The 15207-nt window shown below is 31.8% G+C and overlaps 1 protein-coding gene across 4 annotated transcripts; it reads right to left on the minus strand.

The window, feature by feature from the left end:
- Positions 1 to 458: 458 nt before the first annotated feature.
- On the minus strand, positions 459 to 10437 carry LOC11431108 (protein ENHANCED DOWNY MILDEW 2). 4 transcript variants are annotated; one of them, XM_024773333.2, is made up of 19 exons: positions 10299 to 10437; positions 8631 to 9053; positions 8449 to 8545; positions 7264 to 7314; positions 6762 to 7177; positions 6530 to 6626; positions 6312 to 6410; positions 5670 to 5917; positions 5447 to 5536; positions 4814 to 5335; positions 4560 to 4707; positions 4331 to 4432; positions 3389 to 3481; positions 2946 to 2987; positions 2259 to 2369; positions 1736 to 1807; positions 1517 to 1635; positions 1154 to 1217; positions 459 to 1061 (listed from the first exon to the last, which is right to left on the minus strand). In XM_024773333.2, exons 2-19 carry the CDS (start codon positions 9038 to 9040, stop codon positions 735 to 737), a joined length of 3108 nt encoding a protein of 1035 aa, XP_024629101.1. In that variant the 5' UTR covers positions 9041 to 9053; positions 10299 to 10437; the 3' UTR covers positions 459 to 734. The 4 variants fall into 4 exon arrangements, with proteins under 4 accessions (XP_024629101.1, XP_024629099.1, XP_003626780.2 ...); XM_024773331.2 differs by having other exon boundaries at positions 8631 to 9068; positions 10299 to 10422; XM_003626732.4 differs by lacking the exon at positions 10299 to 10437 and adding an exon at positions 9450 to 10235.
- Between the last annotated feature and the right edge of the window lie 4770 nt (positions 10438 to 15207).

Raw genomic sequence — 15207 nt, forward strand, 5'->3', positions numbered from 1 at the left:
CACTTCTTGTAATTTCTGTTACAGCATTTAAAAATATGAAGCTGGTCCTAAATTAATGAATGAAATTCAAATACACAGAAACTCTCCATTATCTTTCCATTTTTTCTTTACTAATCCAATTATGTTCTTTTGCAACCTCCCTGCTTGATAATTTTCACTAGTCTTAGATTCATTGAAATACCTTTTAGTTTTAGTGTCATCACTCATCAGCCATCCCATGTACAATGATATAGCCACCAACAACTCTCTTGATTATATCTCCTAAATATAAAATAAGATTCATGAGACTAGCACACACAGTAACTTGTACAATAAGTATTATACAATAAAACATGATATGTAAGAAGATTGAGTTGGAATTGGAATGCCAAAATAGGTGATGTACTTTTTACTTGATATTCCTTTTCAGCATTTTTACTTCAATCCTTAGAATGAAAGTTTACCTGTGTGTTTGAATCTATTGAAAAAAAACTTGATTCCATGGCTTGCATGTTTATGGTGACATAATTGGCACCTAGTTATCAATATATACTATAACCAAACCACATTAGTTAGACTATACATCAAGTATTGCACTATACTACTGGATACTTTGTCCAATATTTTTTTTTACATGTTTTTCATTGTAATGTTTCAACCCAATCATCCTCATTCTAGAGATGATAAATCCATATAAAAAAACATTTCCTCAGCTTCATCATAGGTAATCCATCCTCCCATTCTAGTTCTCTTCATCAAGGAAACCTAGTTGCTCCATTCTCTGTTATAATGTCACCATTATCATCTGGAACACCATCAAATATGCTTAAAAAATTATTAGGTGCATGTAACCCAGGGTAATTCTGATAACAATCATGATTCTCCTCCATAAGATAATTTGTCACTTTTTTTCCTTTATTATTATTATACGCATCATATTTGATGTGGCGATGCATTCGAGCAATTTGCATGTGCCAAGCAGTCCAGTCAGGGCGACTCCAAAGGTAAAGAGGCGGCGGCTTCAGGTTCCAGTCTTCCAATTGCTTATCTCGAGTATCGACAGAACCAGGCAGATAAAACGACTGGAGGAATAAACAAAACGAAAGACATATATAAGCCCTTGGTTTAGTCACACAATCTTGGATTAAAATCATCGAAATTTTAACAAACTCACCTTTCCTGAACATATTTCCTCATCCGCCCAAATTAAATTATATCCAGCTTTCTTTCTGTCAAGTCTGGCTAAGTAGAAATTAGTGGAGACATTAGTATTTTCCTGATTAATATTACTAGCAGAAAGACATATACTAATGTATATTCCAGCCTGTTTTTCTACCGTGCTTTGGTGTATATATAATGTTTCAATTTAATGTATTTTATCAAATTTTATAATATCTTCAGTTTCAATATTCATGTTGCATGTTCTTAAATTAAAAATTGAAAAAAATTGTGCTGTTGATGACAAATTTGTACAGAAATATGTCAGGCCAAAATTGATGGCATAAATATTGAGGTTAAAGAAAAAAATGATACTAACCTTCTAGTTACTTTTGGCACAATAAGTATAAGGAGTTTTGGCTTAAATGTCAGTGCCTTGTCGATAAATTTGTTAGCAAGAGAACCCCTGACCCCAAAAGGAGGATTCAGCCCTATGATCTAGTCAAGTACCAAAGTGAAAGAAGATCATATTAACAACAACATTGAAATATTTATATGTTTTTGTAAACTAATTGGAGCAAAAGCTTTAAGGCCTTACAAGATTAGAACCATGGGGTAATTCCTCAGCCTGGACACTCATCCAATCTCTCTTTTCGAAGTTGAAATCATTCTACAGGCAGAAGAGCACAATTAGCGATAAAAGGAAGTTTTGGCAGGGAAAAGTGTGAAAAGAAAGGAAGATCATAAAACTACTGTTGGAATTCAAGCATCTTACAAATTTAAATTTGAAGCAGGAAGCAACCATAGATAGGTGTGATGCAAAAATAACTATTACATGCATAGATTTACTAGACAAGTCAATACAACAAGCACCAATATATTTTATTGCACATGAGTTTTTAACACCTTAAGCAAGTAAATGCAAGCTGAACCAAAGAATGACCATGAATCTGCATTTGCGTTAAGGTTATAAGTTATAACTAAATCTACAGTATCTATATTAGTTGCTGGCATCCAAAAAATGCTCAAAAAGTTGAGAAATAATTTACCTATGTCATTGATAAGTAATAACCAAATTTAGAAACTAGGTTATGTATTGGTAGATAGATCCAGTAATGTACCTTAGCTTGGAATAAATCATAGTTCTTAAAGGAACATAACTTCCCAGTCTGCTCAAGCTTTGATTTCATTAGACAGCTGAAGTCATTTGCACCACAGCAGAAGTCCAAAACCTGGAGAAGGTACCACATTAATATGAAGGATGCAAATTAGTTGAAATAACAATTAAGTTAAATTGAAACTATTAACATCGATCATTCATATAAGAATTTTTCATCCCTCAAGAAAATGTTGTCAATGTGAGAAGTTCAATAACAATAAAATATTACAAATTTTTGATTCCAATATCATCTTCCAATCATTTAAAGGACCAGGAAATTAAAAACCGATTTCCTCCAATCTAATGGACAAGGAAATTATCCAGAAACTTCATGCACTAAAGCTGAGTATTTTATGGGTTTGTTTAGATTACTTATTTCTGATTATTGTCTAATATTTGGATCAATTATTTATAGCTAGTTAGTAATTATGTTAGTCTAGTAACCATGGTTATTTCAACACTTCACTGAGTATCAATGCTTGTAACTTCACTCTTATCAATTTGAGAAGTTCATTTTCCAATTATCTCAATATCTAATGGCTAAAGGTTTAGAAATATGAGATCTGTTCATGTATCCTAAGATACTGAGCCAGAACCATCTTTAAATTTAGATATAAAAAATAGATATGCATAAAAGACAACTACATACCGTGTCACCACTCTGCACATACCAATGAAGCCTATCAACAATCTGCATTAGAAAGCTCTACATTAGCTATAGTAATGAGCAAGAATTCAAGAAAATATAAAACATTAATGAGTTTATACATTAATGAGCAATCATAAAATCGTTAATTACAATCAGTTATCCCTGAGGCTAAGAGCAAAGTAAAACAATCTAGTTTAAAATATAAGCATCTAAGTTAGTGATGTAATACGAACAATATCATGCTTGTATAATAAGTTAATAACTATAGGATAGTTTTGTCTAGTGTGCAGCTTTCATTTTCATCAAGACAAGGTCATACAAGAATAAATTTTGATGACCATATATCCAGCATAGTTCAAGCAAAAGATCATGAGAAATGTAATACAATTTCAGCTTCTTGATAACCAATGCTTGAAAACAATATTCTAAAAGAAAGTATTTACCTCCTTCAACTTATCTATTTTAGTGAAATGACGACCAAATGAAGTATATCGCCTTCCATGAAGAAAAGGTGCAAGATATATCTTGAGCTGCTTCTGCAAGTTAATTATAATCAGATCAGAGTTAAGTGTTTTCTTCAAACAAGCACTTCATTCATATATCTACACTAATACTAACTGATAAGCTTATGCATGAAGTTGAAAATTATAACAAACACTCTCATGCAGGTATAATTGAACTTATAATGGCATCGAAATCAAATATTGTGTTTGCTTGTGCGTGTATGTGTGTTCAATGCAATATTTATAAATATTAAAGTCATGACAAAAGGGTGAGAAAGATTGGAAAGAAGGTCTGCATAATTTTCTGAATGTGTGTATGATACAAATACCTGTGAAAAACTATGTATACAAACAATATAGGTCATGTACTAGTTTATCATAAGTTAACAAAAAGCGTGAGCCCAGCTCAGCAAGACTGGTAGTTGTTTGCATTAGCTTACACTCAAGTTCAGTAAACACATAATTAAAAATCATGATTTAGATTTTCAATATCAAAGTATCCATGTTTTCATCCAACAAATTAAAGAGTTAACGATATGTGATTGATGACATGGCATCGGAGCCTCTATAACCAAGCGGTCTAGAGTTTGATTTGATCCCTGCCACTTCATTCTGCTAAGAAAAAAAAAATGAATTTCACTACAAGGCATAGGGGCTTGTGGAGTATCCACACTTCAAGCCCACATGTTAGGATTCATATTGCAGATGTAACAGAAAATCATTCACGTGTCTTCACTCTTCACCTAACAGCTAGAGCTTTCAGCGTAATTGTTCACGGAAATAGCTTGAGCAGTTAGAGAGAGACATACGATTGTTTGTAAATTACACCTCTATGAATCTAAAAAGTACTACAAAAGATTATGTAGGATAACATGTTTCAACCTGCCAAGTAAAAAGCTGACGAATGATTTCTGGCTCACAAATAGCTTTTGCTTCCTCAATACCACATCCTTCATCTAGCTTCTGTAAAGCTATTTGAACAGCCTACAAAAGAGTCAGAGATCCTATCATCAGAAGCAAAATGGATAATTAACCATTTAACTTAACATGCTCAGATTCTATTTGACATCAAATTCTGACAGCTACATTGAAGTGAATGAAGAAGACAAACCTTAACCGAACCCTCAACTTTTCCTAGAGTAAGGGTCTTACGAAATACAGTTTCTGTGAGACTCGAACTTGTATTGACGGCATGATTGTCCTTTTTAAATTTTTCCATGTTCAATGTAGAAGTGGCTTCTTCCATTAAAGCCAAAATTCTGCATATCATAATGTCCAAATGTAAACAAGTGAATTTACAATCAATCTTTTTCTTCAATTGATCCTGATAAAAAGAGAAATCATATGATAATGCACATAAAATACCGTTTTTCCATATCTGCTTTTCTATCCTCAAGTGATGTTTTGACTTTCTTTACCGGAGGCTTCTTCCAGCTTGTTTCTTCAATTCTACCAACAGATCTTTTCTGTTGGTATCTAGCTTCATCCAACCTTGGATTACAGGACAAGTTAACATTTTTTAAAGGCACTTTGTTTTCATAATTTGGTAACGACCTATTTGACCCAGACATGGTTTCAACTTTCAAATATTTTCTAGCCCTGTCAAAATAAACTGGTCCAGTTGACATATGTGTATCTTGCTTAGAACATATTTTCTCCATAACTTTGGAAGAACCACCCATTTGAAGACCAACTCTTTCCTTTATAGTCATTTTTGGCTTCAATGTCTTATTAGGAAGAAGATCTTCAAAAAATTTCTTCAATGGTATAGCATCCTTCTCTCTGTGTAATGATTCGGTACTGATTATCTTCCTTTTGACTTCCTTATTCGGAAATATCAGATGGTCTCTAGCAGGAGTTCCGAGTTCCAAAACTATTTTGTGATTCCTAAACAACAATGGGTAAAGAACACAGTGTAAGGCCTCATATGACTACTACTTTGAGGACAGTGTATCAAAACACATTTTAATATCCAATTACCAAACACTAACAACTTACATGCAATACATCAAAATTCGTTTGTCAAGGAGATTGTCCCAAGCCCTCATCTCAATGCCCGTATAATAATCATATGTGAAGGAAATTTCCCTGAAGAAAGTAGTAAAGTTCGAGATAATGAGAAAGCACACATGATATGTATAGTAATAGAAGGGTGTTCAACATAGGACACAAAACTGTTTATAGGGAATACAAGAAGAAATGAAAACAAGAAAAAACCTACTTAGGCAAGCATTTCCTGTGGTAAGCTTTAGGGCAGCGTCTACACATTGCAAATTGCAGATCATGAACATTTCTATTTTCACCTTTTCTGCATAAAGAACATATATGAAGAGGACAGACAAATGTTTTTTCGATGATAATGCGCTTTCTCATTTCCTCTTGTCCAATGTCAATGCCAGGGTAGAGTAGTCTTGCAACACATTCAGGGTGGTAATAGTGACCACAATTTGCAGTAACACAAGGAAATACCTAAGAAAAAACAAAAGAAATGTTTAATTACACATTGATCGTTGGCTACATTTAAATTTACTTACGTCAATAAATGAAATGATATATAATCATGCAGCAATTAGTTAGACGGTAAGATTAATGGCATAATAACTAAATAAATTGAGGTTTGGATTGAAGTCCAAAATCAAAAGGCCAGAAAACAAATAAAAGAAAGGTTCTACACATTTCCAACCCCCGGTTTTTTGCACAAAATAATAAAGAAACTCTTCTGGACACTTAACTAATCAGTGAAAACCTGTGGGAGAGAAAAAACTAATGACATATCCTTGGAGGTAATTCATTTGAAATTCTGTCAAGGCTGAGAAAGGCCAGATGCATTGTATGTGAAAGCTAAACATGATCTGAAATATACCTCTGGATTAGATGATTCATCAGATGAACCCAATTTGCCACATGCAAAGCATTGATGCTTCTTATGTTTACAATTTTCACAATAGAAGTTTGGAAAAGCCTGCAAAGTTAAGATTTGGTTTTATTAAATTCAGTTGGAATCAAAGAAAAATAATGCTAACTCTGAGTTGGGGAATTTATTGAAAAAATATAGTAAAGGAAAATTGGGACATTACTTACATTGACTTCAGTACGAGTGTAACCAAGAGATGCACACAATGAATCTCTACCATCCTCTAAGGTTGCATGGAAGGATCTCAAACATCTTCCTTCACAACTGGATCATTAAAATTAAAATAAACAGTTAAGCAAAAAAAAGAGAAAGGTTATTTACTTTTTGATGAAAGATGATAAGCAAAGGACAATAATAAGTCTTTATGGTTAGAGACTTATATGGTGGGTGAATACATACGGAAGTATTTCACCACCGTTATCACAAATTGCACAAACAGTATCGTATCCGATATCTTGCTCTTCATCTAAATTGAGTACGCCTTCACCGTCAGATTTATCATTCTCCTCCTCCGGATCCTCCTCCGCTGATTCAACCATGTCATTCTCCTCCTCTGGATCCTCCTCTGCTGATTCAACCATGTCATTCTCCTCCTCCGGATCCTCCTCCGCTGATTCAACCATGTCATTCTCCTTCTCCAGATCCTCCTCCTCTGATTCAACAATGTCATTCTCCTGCTCCGGATCCTCCTCTGATTCAACTATGTCATTTTCCTCCTCCGGATCCTCCTCCTCTGATTCAACAATGTCATTCTCCTGCTCCGGATTCTCCTCTGACTCAACTATCACTTTTAATTTCTTTGTCGTGTGAACATCCTGCTAATCAACCAGCATGATAATGAATAAGAAAGAACATGAAATATTGCATACTAAAAACGAAAAGAAAAAAAAATTATGCTCACCGCATGGAAGTCTCCATTTGAACATGTCTTTCCAATGAAATTAAGCAAATACTGCCCAATGAAATAAACAAAAATTAGGAAAATGCCATAGTTACCATAAATTCTAAAATACCAGGCTCAGGGGTTCCATTTATTTTACTAAAAAATAAGGAACAGGACAGCTCAAATGAATTATACTTGATTTAATTTTTAAGATATTCTAATTAGAGTAATGCTAGTAACACACTCTTTTGAACACACTCTCTAATACTCACTCTTTTATTGGTTTAAATCATTGTGGATCTACACTTTGAAAATTGAACCCACACAAAGTGGTTGGACATACATTGATTTCATCCAACAGAAGAGTGAGTGCTAGAGAGAGTGTTAAAAAGTGAGTATTGCTAGCATTCCTCTTCTAATTATTGGACAAAAAGTAGTCTGAGGACATAATGAAGGTGATGGTGGCGCAATGAAGATGACTATGGTTTTGAAATGGAAGGAAAGTCTCCCGGATCGAAAGCTCTAATACCAACTTAAAAGGTCATTTGATGAGTTACAAGTTACTGTTTCTAATGTGTAAACTATTGTACATGAGTCCCTATTGATATTAATAAGGAAAAAAGGAAATAAAATCATTTCATGTAAAAGCAAAAGGCAAATGTAATTGAAAGATCTAGCGTAGAATGGAAGTACCAACCCATAATAGATCTTTCTATATACAATTACTTCAAGATTGCTAAATAAGCTCTAGGAAACTGATTTGTGATTCTTAAGCTGTTTAGCACATTGTATAAAAACCAGTCTTTTCTGAAGAGACTAAGATACGGAGATTGACTGATTTCATGTAAGAAAATTTTGTTTTGGAGAAATTGTTACCTTGTTTGTGACTTCTAATGATAAATTAGTAAACATCTTACCTAAAAATATGCATACGAAAGCAAACTTGATGCATGTAACATATATGCATTTGCATAGGGGGGACTAGTGGAGTGTTGATATTATTCTATTTGGTTGATATCTCGTAACATTAGAAAAAGAAAGAACTTTTTTTTTTTTTGAAAGAAAAAAGAACTTGAATATTCACTTGATGCATACGAATATATTTCTGAAAATAAATATAACTACATGAGGCTGAGAGGGTTTCTTTCTATCAAGGAAATTCAAACATACATACAAATCCAAAATATTAATAGAACTATGAACCTTGGATTTTGTTAAATCTGTGTCCCTTTTAACAGCTTCACTAATCAATGCCATATGACATAGAACATCGTTCTCAGATGGTGTAATATCAAATGAGCTGCAAAACAGACAATAATTTAATTGAAAATGGCTCGGAATACGCAAACAAAAGAAATCTATGAAGGATAAAAGAAAGTGTTCACCTAAATTCCTTCAACACTTTGACAAGAATAGATGCTCTTGATTCCTCTGGTTTCCATTTCACACAGTGCAACCAATAAACTGTAACCAAGACTGACCTAATAGTATTTTCAAAGCATTTGCTCGGTTTTAGAAGAGTCATCCAGTATTTCTCCCTCAAAAGCACTGAAATTTCAGGCTGCTCAAAGGAAAGCTCAAATCTCCATCCTATAATCTGTTTGTGAATTTTCTGGAGACCATTATCGGTGGTACCACGTAAAAACACTTTGGCTTCTGAGTTACATGTGACATCATTAACGCTCCACAATAATGTCAAACTAGAAAGTGACACAAATTCAGCCTTATCATTTTCAAACCAATAACCATCAACAGAATCCGGAACAATCTCCCCCTCTTCATCTGATGACGCCATTAGTTGCTAAAATCTATGTTCAGAAAATCTTTGTAATAATATGACATATATAAGTTTTTGCATCATACGCGGTCAAAGAGTTTCTATCTCAAAATAAAAATGCACACAAGCTTTCAATCAATCATGTCGTTTTAATTAATTTCCCAATAAATAAATAAATAAACATGGCATGGACTTTGAGCATTGCAAGAGAAGTATAAACACACATTACAATTCTAATTATGAACAAAAGCTGATTTAACACAAGTGAAGTGCTCATACTTAGAAACAAAAACTCACAGTTAACAAACAAGAAATACCAGGTCAAGTAATTGCAGGAGTCACAGAACAAATTATTCTATCTAGCAGCTAAGAAAAAAAGATGAACATTTCATTCATGTTATTTAACTTACTAGAAAATGAACAATACCTCTGTTAGAAGAAAACAAAAACGAGTTCAATGGAAATGTAATGTTGATGTAAATTAGATTTACACTGACATCCAATGAGAACTCCTCGCATTGCCACATAAGTCTACTTTTGTCATTTTAAAAAATAGAGGAAGGGGAGATTATCATTAATAACGATGCACTAATGACCATATTTACAACTGTCCCTGTTCAGATTCGAACTATGTCGTACAAAGTCAAGCTCTTACATGAAGCACGGACACCAGACACGCCACTAACAAGTCAACACCGGTAATAATTTGAGAAAATTAATTAATTAAATGTAATCACATAGTGTCAATGTCAGACACCGGACACGCCTTTGATCAGAGGTATGGGTGCTACACTAACAAATGCATTTCCCCTTTTCTCAAAATAAAAGAAAATTAACAATATGCTAGCCCTATTTTCTCTCTTCAATACAAACAAACAAAAAAAACCCTTCAAAACCCAAATGTTGAAATTGAAGTACCACCATTTACTCTCCAAACCCTTGTCTCAGCTCAACATCCTCGTGCAAAGCACGTGACTTTGCACAAACTATGCAACTCAACCAAAATTTTCCTACACTTTCTCGGAATCCAAACAAAACAACCTAAATTTACAAACCCAATTTGCTTCCTTATAAACAATCACACTCAGAAACTAGAAAAACAGAAACACAACACAAAAAAACCTAAATCACACACACATTTTGCTTCTTACTATGATTCTTTTCAAGTTCAAACAAACAACAATGATAAAATAAAAAAAATAGAAACAAAATTAGAAAAATAATGAGAAAGTACAAAAAATGAAAAATGTGAAGAAGAAGAAGAAGAAGATTTTACCTTTGTTAAGATGAAAAGTGTGAGTGATTGATTTGAAGCTTGCATTACACGCAGCTTTCTATTTTCATATACATTTTTTATATTTCTTTGAAGTTGTTGAGTTTTTGTTTTCTAATGATATTTTGGTGAAGGTTTTATCATGATTGATTTATGATTTATGGTAATGTGTCATAAATTTCACATGGACATGACATGGTATGTTTATGATGTTGTGGTTACATACATGCAAATCATAAAATTAGAGAATGTAAAAATGTAATTTGAGTTTTACTTTCATGATAAAATTTAATTATATATTTGATTACTTTTTTTTAGAACATAATTTGGACAAACTTCGTAAGTGGTTTTATTATAAACCGGTATTTAAATTATTCAAAAAATTTAATGACTATTGATGATATTATTGAGTGATTATTGTTTTTTTTTTTTGACAAAAAGACGGATAACTATTGTTGAAAGTCATTTTAAATGCAGGGATAAAAAATTATTTAACCCTGATTTTAAAGTTTATTTTTGTAGTTGTTATCAATTTTTTATAGGGTTTATGATTTTGATCCTAAATAGTTGATTTGGAAAAGAAAAGATAAACGGTTAAAAAATATATATAACTAAACTCCAACACAATATTGAAAATTGAAATGGACCGTGTCTAATTTCAACATGTGATACAGTCCATTGTCCTGGTAATTTCAAAAAAGAAATGCTTTTTGTGACGAAATGAAAATTTAAGATAGACGTGACATTTACTTTGACAATATTTACCTCCTTTATTTGCCTAAATCTAAAGCTTAATCTGATTCACCATTAAATACGTTGGTTTTCATAAGTTTTCTCGATGTATTAAATAGCAACGAAGAGTTAAAAAAAATATGACAACAATGTTATCTATTTTTACATGTGAATATGTGATATATACATTTTATTTAAGTTGTCGGTGAATGTGGAGAATTTGTTGTCATTCCAATCATGAACGAAAAAGGTTTAATTAGTAGTAGTAGTATGTATGGATTATCAAGAATAATTGTGTTGTTTGAGGGTTGTGTAACTGGGTGGGAGATTCTTGGATTTGGAATATTTTTAGGGTCTTTTTAATCCTTTTCAGGTGTTTGGGGTTAATTTGAAATGTTGTTTGGATGTCCTACAATGATATAATATTTTCTATGAGGGTTACCTCTGGAAAATTCTTAGGGATAAGGTTAAATTATCTTCTTAGAAATGGTTTCTTATTAAGTACTCCCAGGGCCGGCCCTAGGGCATAGGCCGCGAGTGCGACGGCCTAGGGCCCATGCCGGTAGGGGGCTCAAATTTTTTTTAAGGTAAGGGGGTGTATATAGAAATATTTGGATTTCTGGGAATATATATAGAAACATTCTCTGCAAAGGCCCAAACTTTGACATGATAAAGGAATGGGCTGACATCTGTTAGTATTTTTGGCCCTTTTAGTGAGATTTGCTATATATATATCCCATGTAACACAAATATTTCTATATACACCCTCCTATAAAAAAATTTGGTTGTTCTTGATTATATGCTCAAAAAAAATGTATTATCGAAGAAATTGGTGATATTTTTTTGGGCTCTTTGTTCCTAATAATGTGCTTCATTAATATTAAAAATATTGACGATATTTATTATCCAAGAAATTGGGATAATTTTCATAACAAAGCAAATTCTATTTTAGTTGAAAATAGGGTGCTAAAATTTCAGTCTACTTCACATATGCTATTTTTCTCTACTTCTACGATATTTTTATTTTGTTTTGGTGTGTATAGAATATTTAATTTATTTTCAGATGTTGTCTAAAAAAAACATTTATTTTGTAGTGAAAAGCGAAATGAAAAGCAAAAAAACACAACAATGAGATAAAAAAAATTATGATGCATTATATAAGGACCCTTTTTTCATATTATGTCTAAGGCCCGTAAAACTCTAGGAACGGGCCTGAGTATTCCAGCCACCCTGTTCCTTCTAGGAATGGAATGTGGAACATGTCCTTTGCTGGAATAGACATGATCATGTGGAATGGTTGGCTTTGGCTATGGTTAAACTGGTTGTCAACTTGACAATATAATAACCAGGAGAGACACGATTTTGTAAATCCTCCATGGTTTCAAAGAACTAATGTAGGAGAAAAGGCCACAACGAAGCACTGATGAGAACAAAACAAAAGGAATGTTACAGGGGAAGAAAGAAGATATTTTTTTTTTTTGGATAAATAGAGATAACTTTCATTAATCAAAATAGTTATTATAAACTACAAAGAGATCAAACATATACACACCGGCTACACAACCATAAGGCTTTTGACAGCAAAAAGAATCAACAAAAAGATAGGAAACTCGTTGATGGAAAAGGAAGAGGGAGGGTCTTTGAGTAAGAGATTTACATTTGCTTAATTTATCTTTTGGGCAGTAATTGAATTTGGAGATGTCTTTTACATGAAAATGCAATTTGGACAAATTAAATTAGGCTTAAATATGATTTTCGTCTCTGCAAAAAAAAAACTTTGAAAAATATCCCTGTAAAAAAAAATTTGTTTGAAAAAGGTCCCTAACCCTACTTTTTTGCTGACATGATATGGTTTTGGCCACGTGGCAGTTGCTGACTGTGCAACTTTTGCCACATGGCAGTCCATGTTATTAAAAAAAAAATTTTAAATTCTGAAATTTATTTTTTAAAATTAAAAAAACTGAAAAAAATTCCAATATTTTTTTAAATATGAAAAAAAAAATTGGAAATTACTTTTTTTTTACATATGGAAATAAATGATTGAAAATTAAAATTTAAAATTATATAATCTCAAAATTTATAACTTTTGAAAAATAATTCTCGGTATTTTCGAAAAAAAATGTAATATATAATATTCAAATTAAAAAAAGAATTAATTTTTGAAAGTTTAATTTTCACTTTTTTATTTCAAAAATTTTAATTTTAACAGTTTTTTTATGATATTTAAATTTTTTCAGATTTTTTTTAATTTAAAAAAAGAATTTTCAGAATTTTGAATTTTTTTTTAATTATGTGGCATGCCACTCCAGCGCCACATGGCAAAAACAATACCAAATCAGATCGGAAGTGGGGCCAGAGACCTTTTTCAAACAAAATAATTTTTACTGGGATGTTTTTCAAAGTTTTTTTTATAGGAACGAAAATCAAAGCTGATCTAAATTACAGGGACAAAAATCATATTTAAACCATTAAATTAAATATAAGTGAGTCATGTTGCGTCAAAGTTAATCAGCTTAAATGAGGGATGTATTCGGAATATAGACTTAATCTAGTGTCGAGATTTATGTGTGATTGGAAGGGATAATGAGGTTGAACCAAATTGGTTGGAAAAATAAGTCGGAAGACAAATTGAAAATGGGAAACTATTTTATTTTGGAAAGATATATGATTGGATGATTAAGCATTGCACACTGAATTTCCAATTTTATACGCATTGTTTAATGGCAAATTCATCTTAGTCATATATGAACATGTTTTTTAGCAATCTACACATCAATGTGTGATTTTCACATTTTAGTTATAGCTTTGCTAAAAGACACTTTCATAAAAATTAGTTGATATTTTTTAACAAATTTTTATAGAATAATTTGTTAAAAGACACCTTCATAAAATGTGTCTTCCAGTAAAACTCATATATATACACACACTTAATGTGTCAATCCATAAGTTCTAACCGTACATTTTAATAAATAATAAGATAAAAAAGTCATAACTTTTTTACAACAATAAAAAAATAAAAATCAATTTTAACATAATAAAATACGAAAAAAAGTTTTACATACTTTTTTAATATAAATAATAAATTTTAATAAAATCTTGATCGTTACTTAATTATTATTGGTAGAATGTTATCTCCAAAGTCCAAAATATTGTCTACTTTGCTAGTATAACAGTGTCTTGACCAAAATAAATAAATAGTGTATAAGTATAAGTAGTTATTCACAAGTTACGTCGTTAATTAACATCAAGCTTATAAGGTGTGAATACCATTTGAAGACTTTAATTCAAAACTAGGGATTAGAGGAAGAAATGGGAAATAAGTTGATCTTTTTCGTGATCATGTTGAACTCCACCCCAACCAAAACATCATAATATGATCTCTCCCTTTGATTGTTTTTTTGGTAGAATCTTTCGTTGCAAACAAACAAATACCCACCAAACAAAATTTTCTACAAGCTTCAAAGCCGACATAAACAATAATTGGTTAAGAAATATTCTTTTGATTCTCACGTGACTCCAAGAGATGTTCCTCAGGACTTTAATTAGATCATTGATGCTCATGCAGAATTCATCATCCATCTGCATAACAATTAAAGCACTTTAAGAATCTCAAAATATCGTACACTATTCATTCCAAAAAAATAATAATACCGTACACTGAAATTATATACTATATGTATGTATATGTACGAGTTTCAGCAAAAAAAGAATAATTGTCACGTGAAGACAGAGTACTTTGCAATAAAAATTTAAGAACCACTATGATGAAAAAATGCATTTCTATTCAAACTAATGTTTATAAAATTATTTAAATGTTAGATTTTTTTTTAATATTACTCATTCTAATTAAATGTATTTAATAAAAAATGAGCTAATACAAGAAATATTTTTTTTCTCAATAAAAATTGACTTTCTATATATATGTGCGCGCGCGTGTGCGCCCCCGTGTGTTTATTGTTTAGAAAAATGAAATGTTTGTTAAATGAGCTTGAGTTTTATCCCAAAAACTAACTCAAAGAGTGAGGATGTTCAAATACATTAATACACCCAACAATCCGAAAATCCGAGCAATGGGAATGTTCAATACCACCCGCATAACTAGCGTGAGTCCAATTCTCACATTGTTATCTTTAACTTGATTATGATACCATGTAAATAAACTTGAATCTCATCCCAAGAG

This window comes from Medicago truncatula, chromosome 8 (assembly GCF_003473485.1).
Source record: "Medicago truncatula cultivar Jemalong A17 chromosome 8, MtrunA17r5.0-ANR, whole genome shotgun sequence".
NCBI lineage: Eukaryota > Viridiplantae > Streptophyta > Magnoliopsida > Fabales > Fabaceae > Medicago > Medicago truncatula.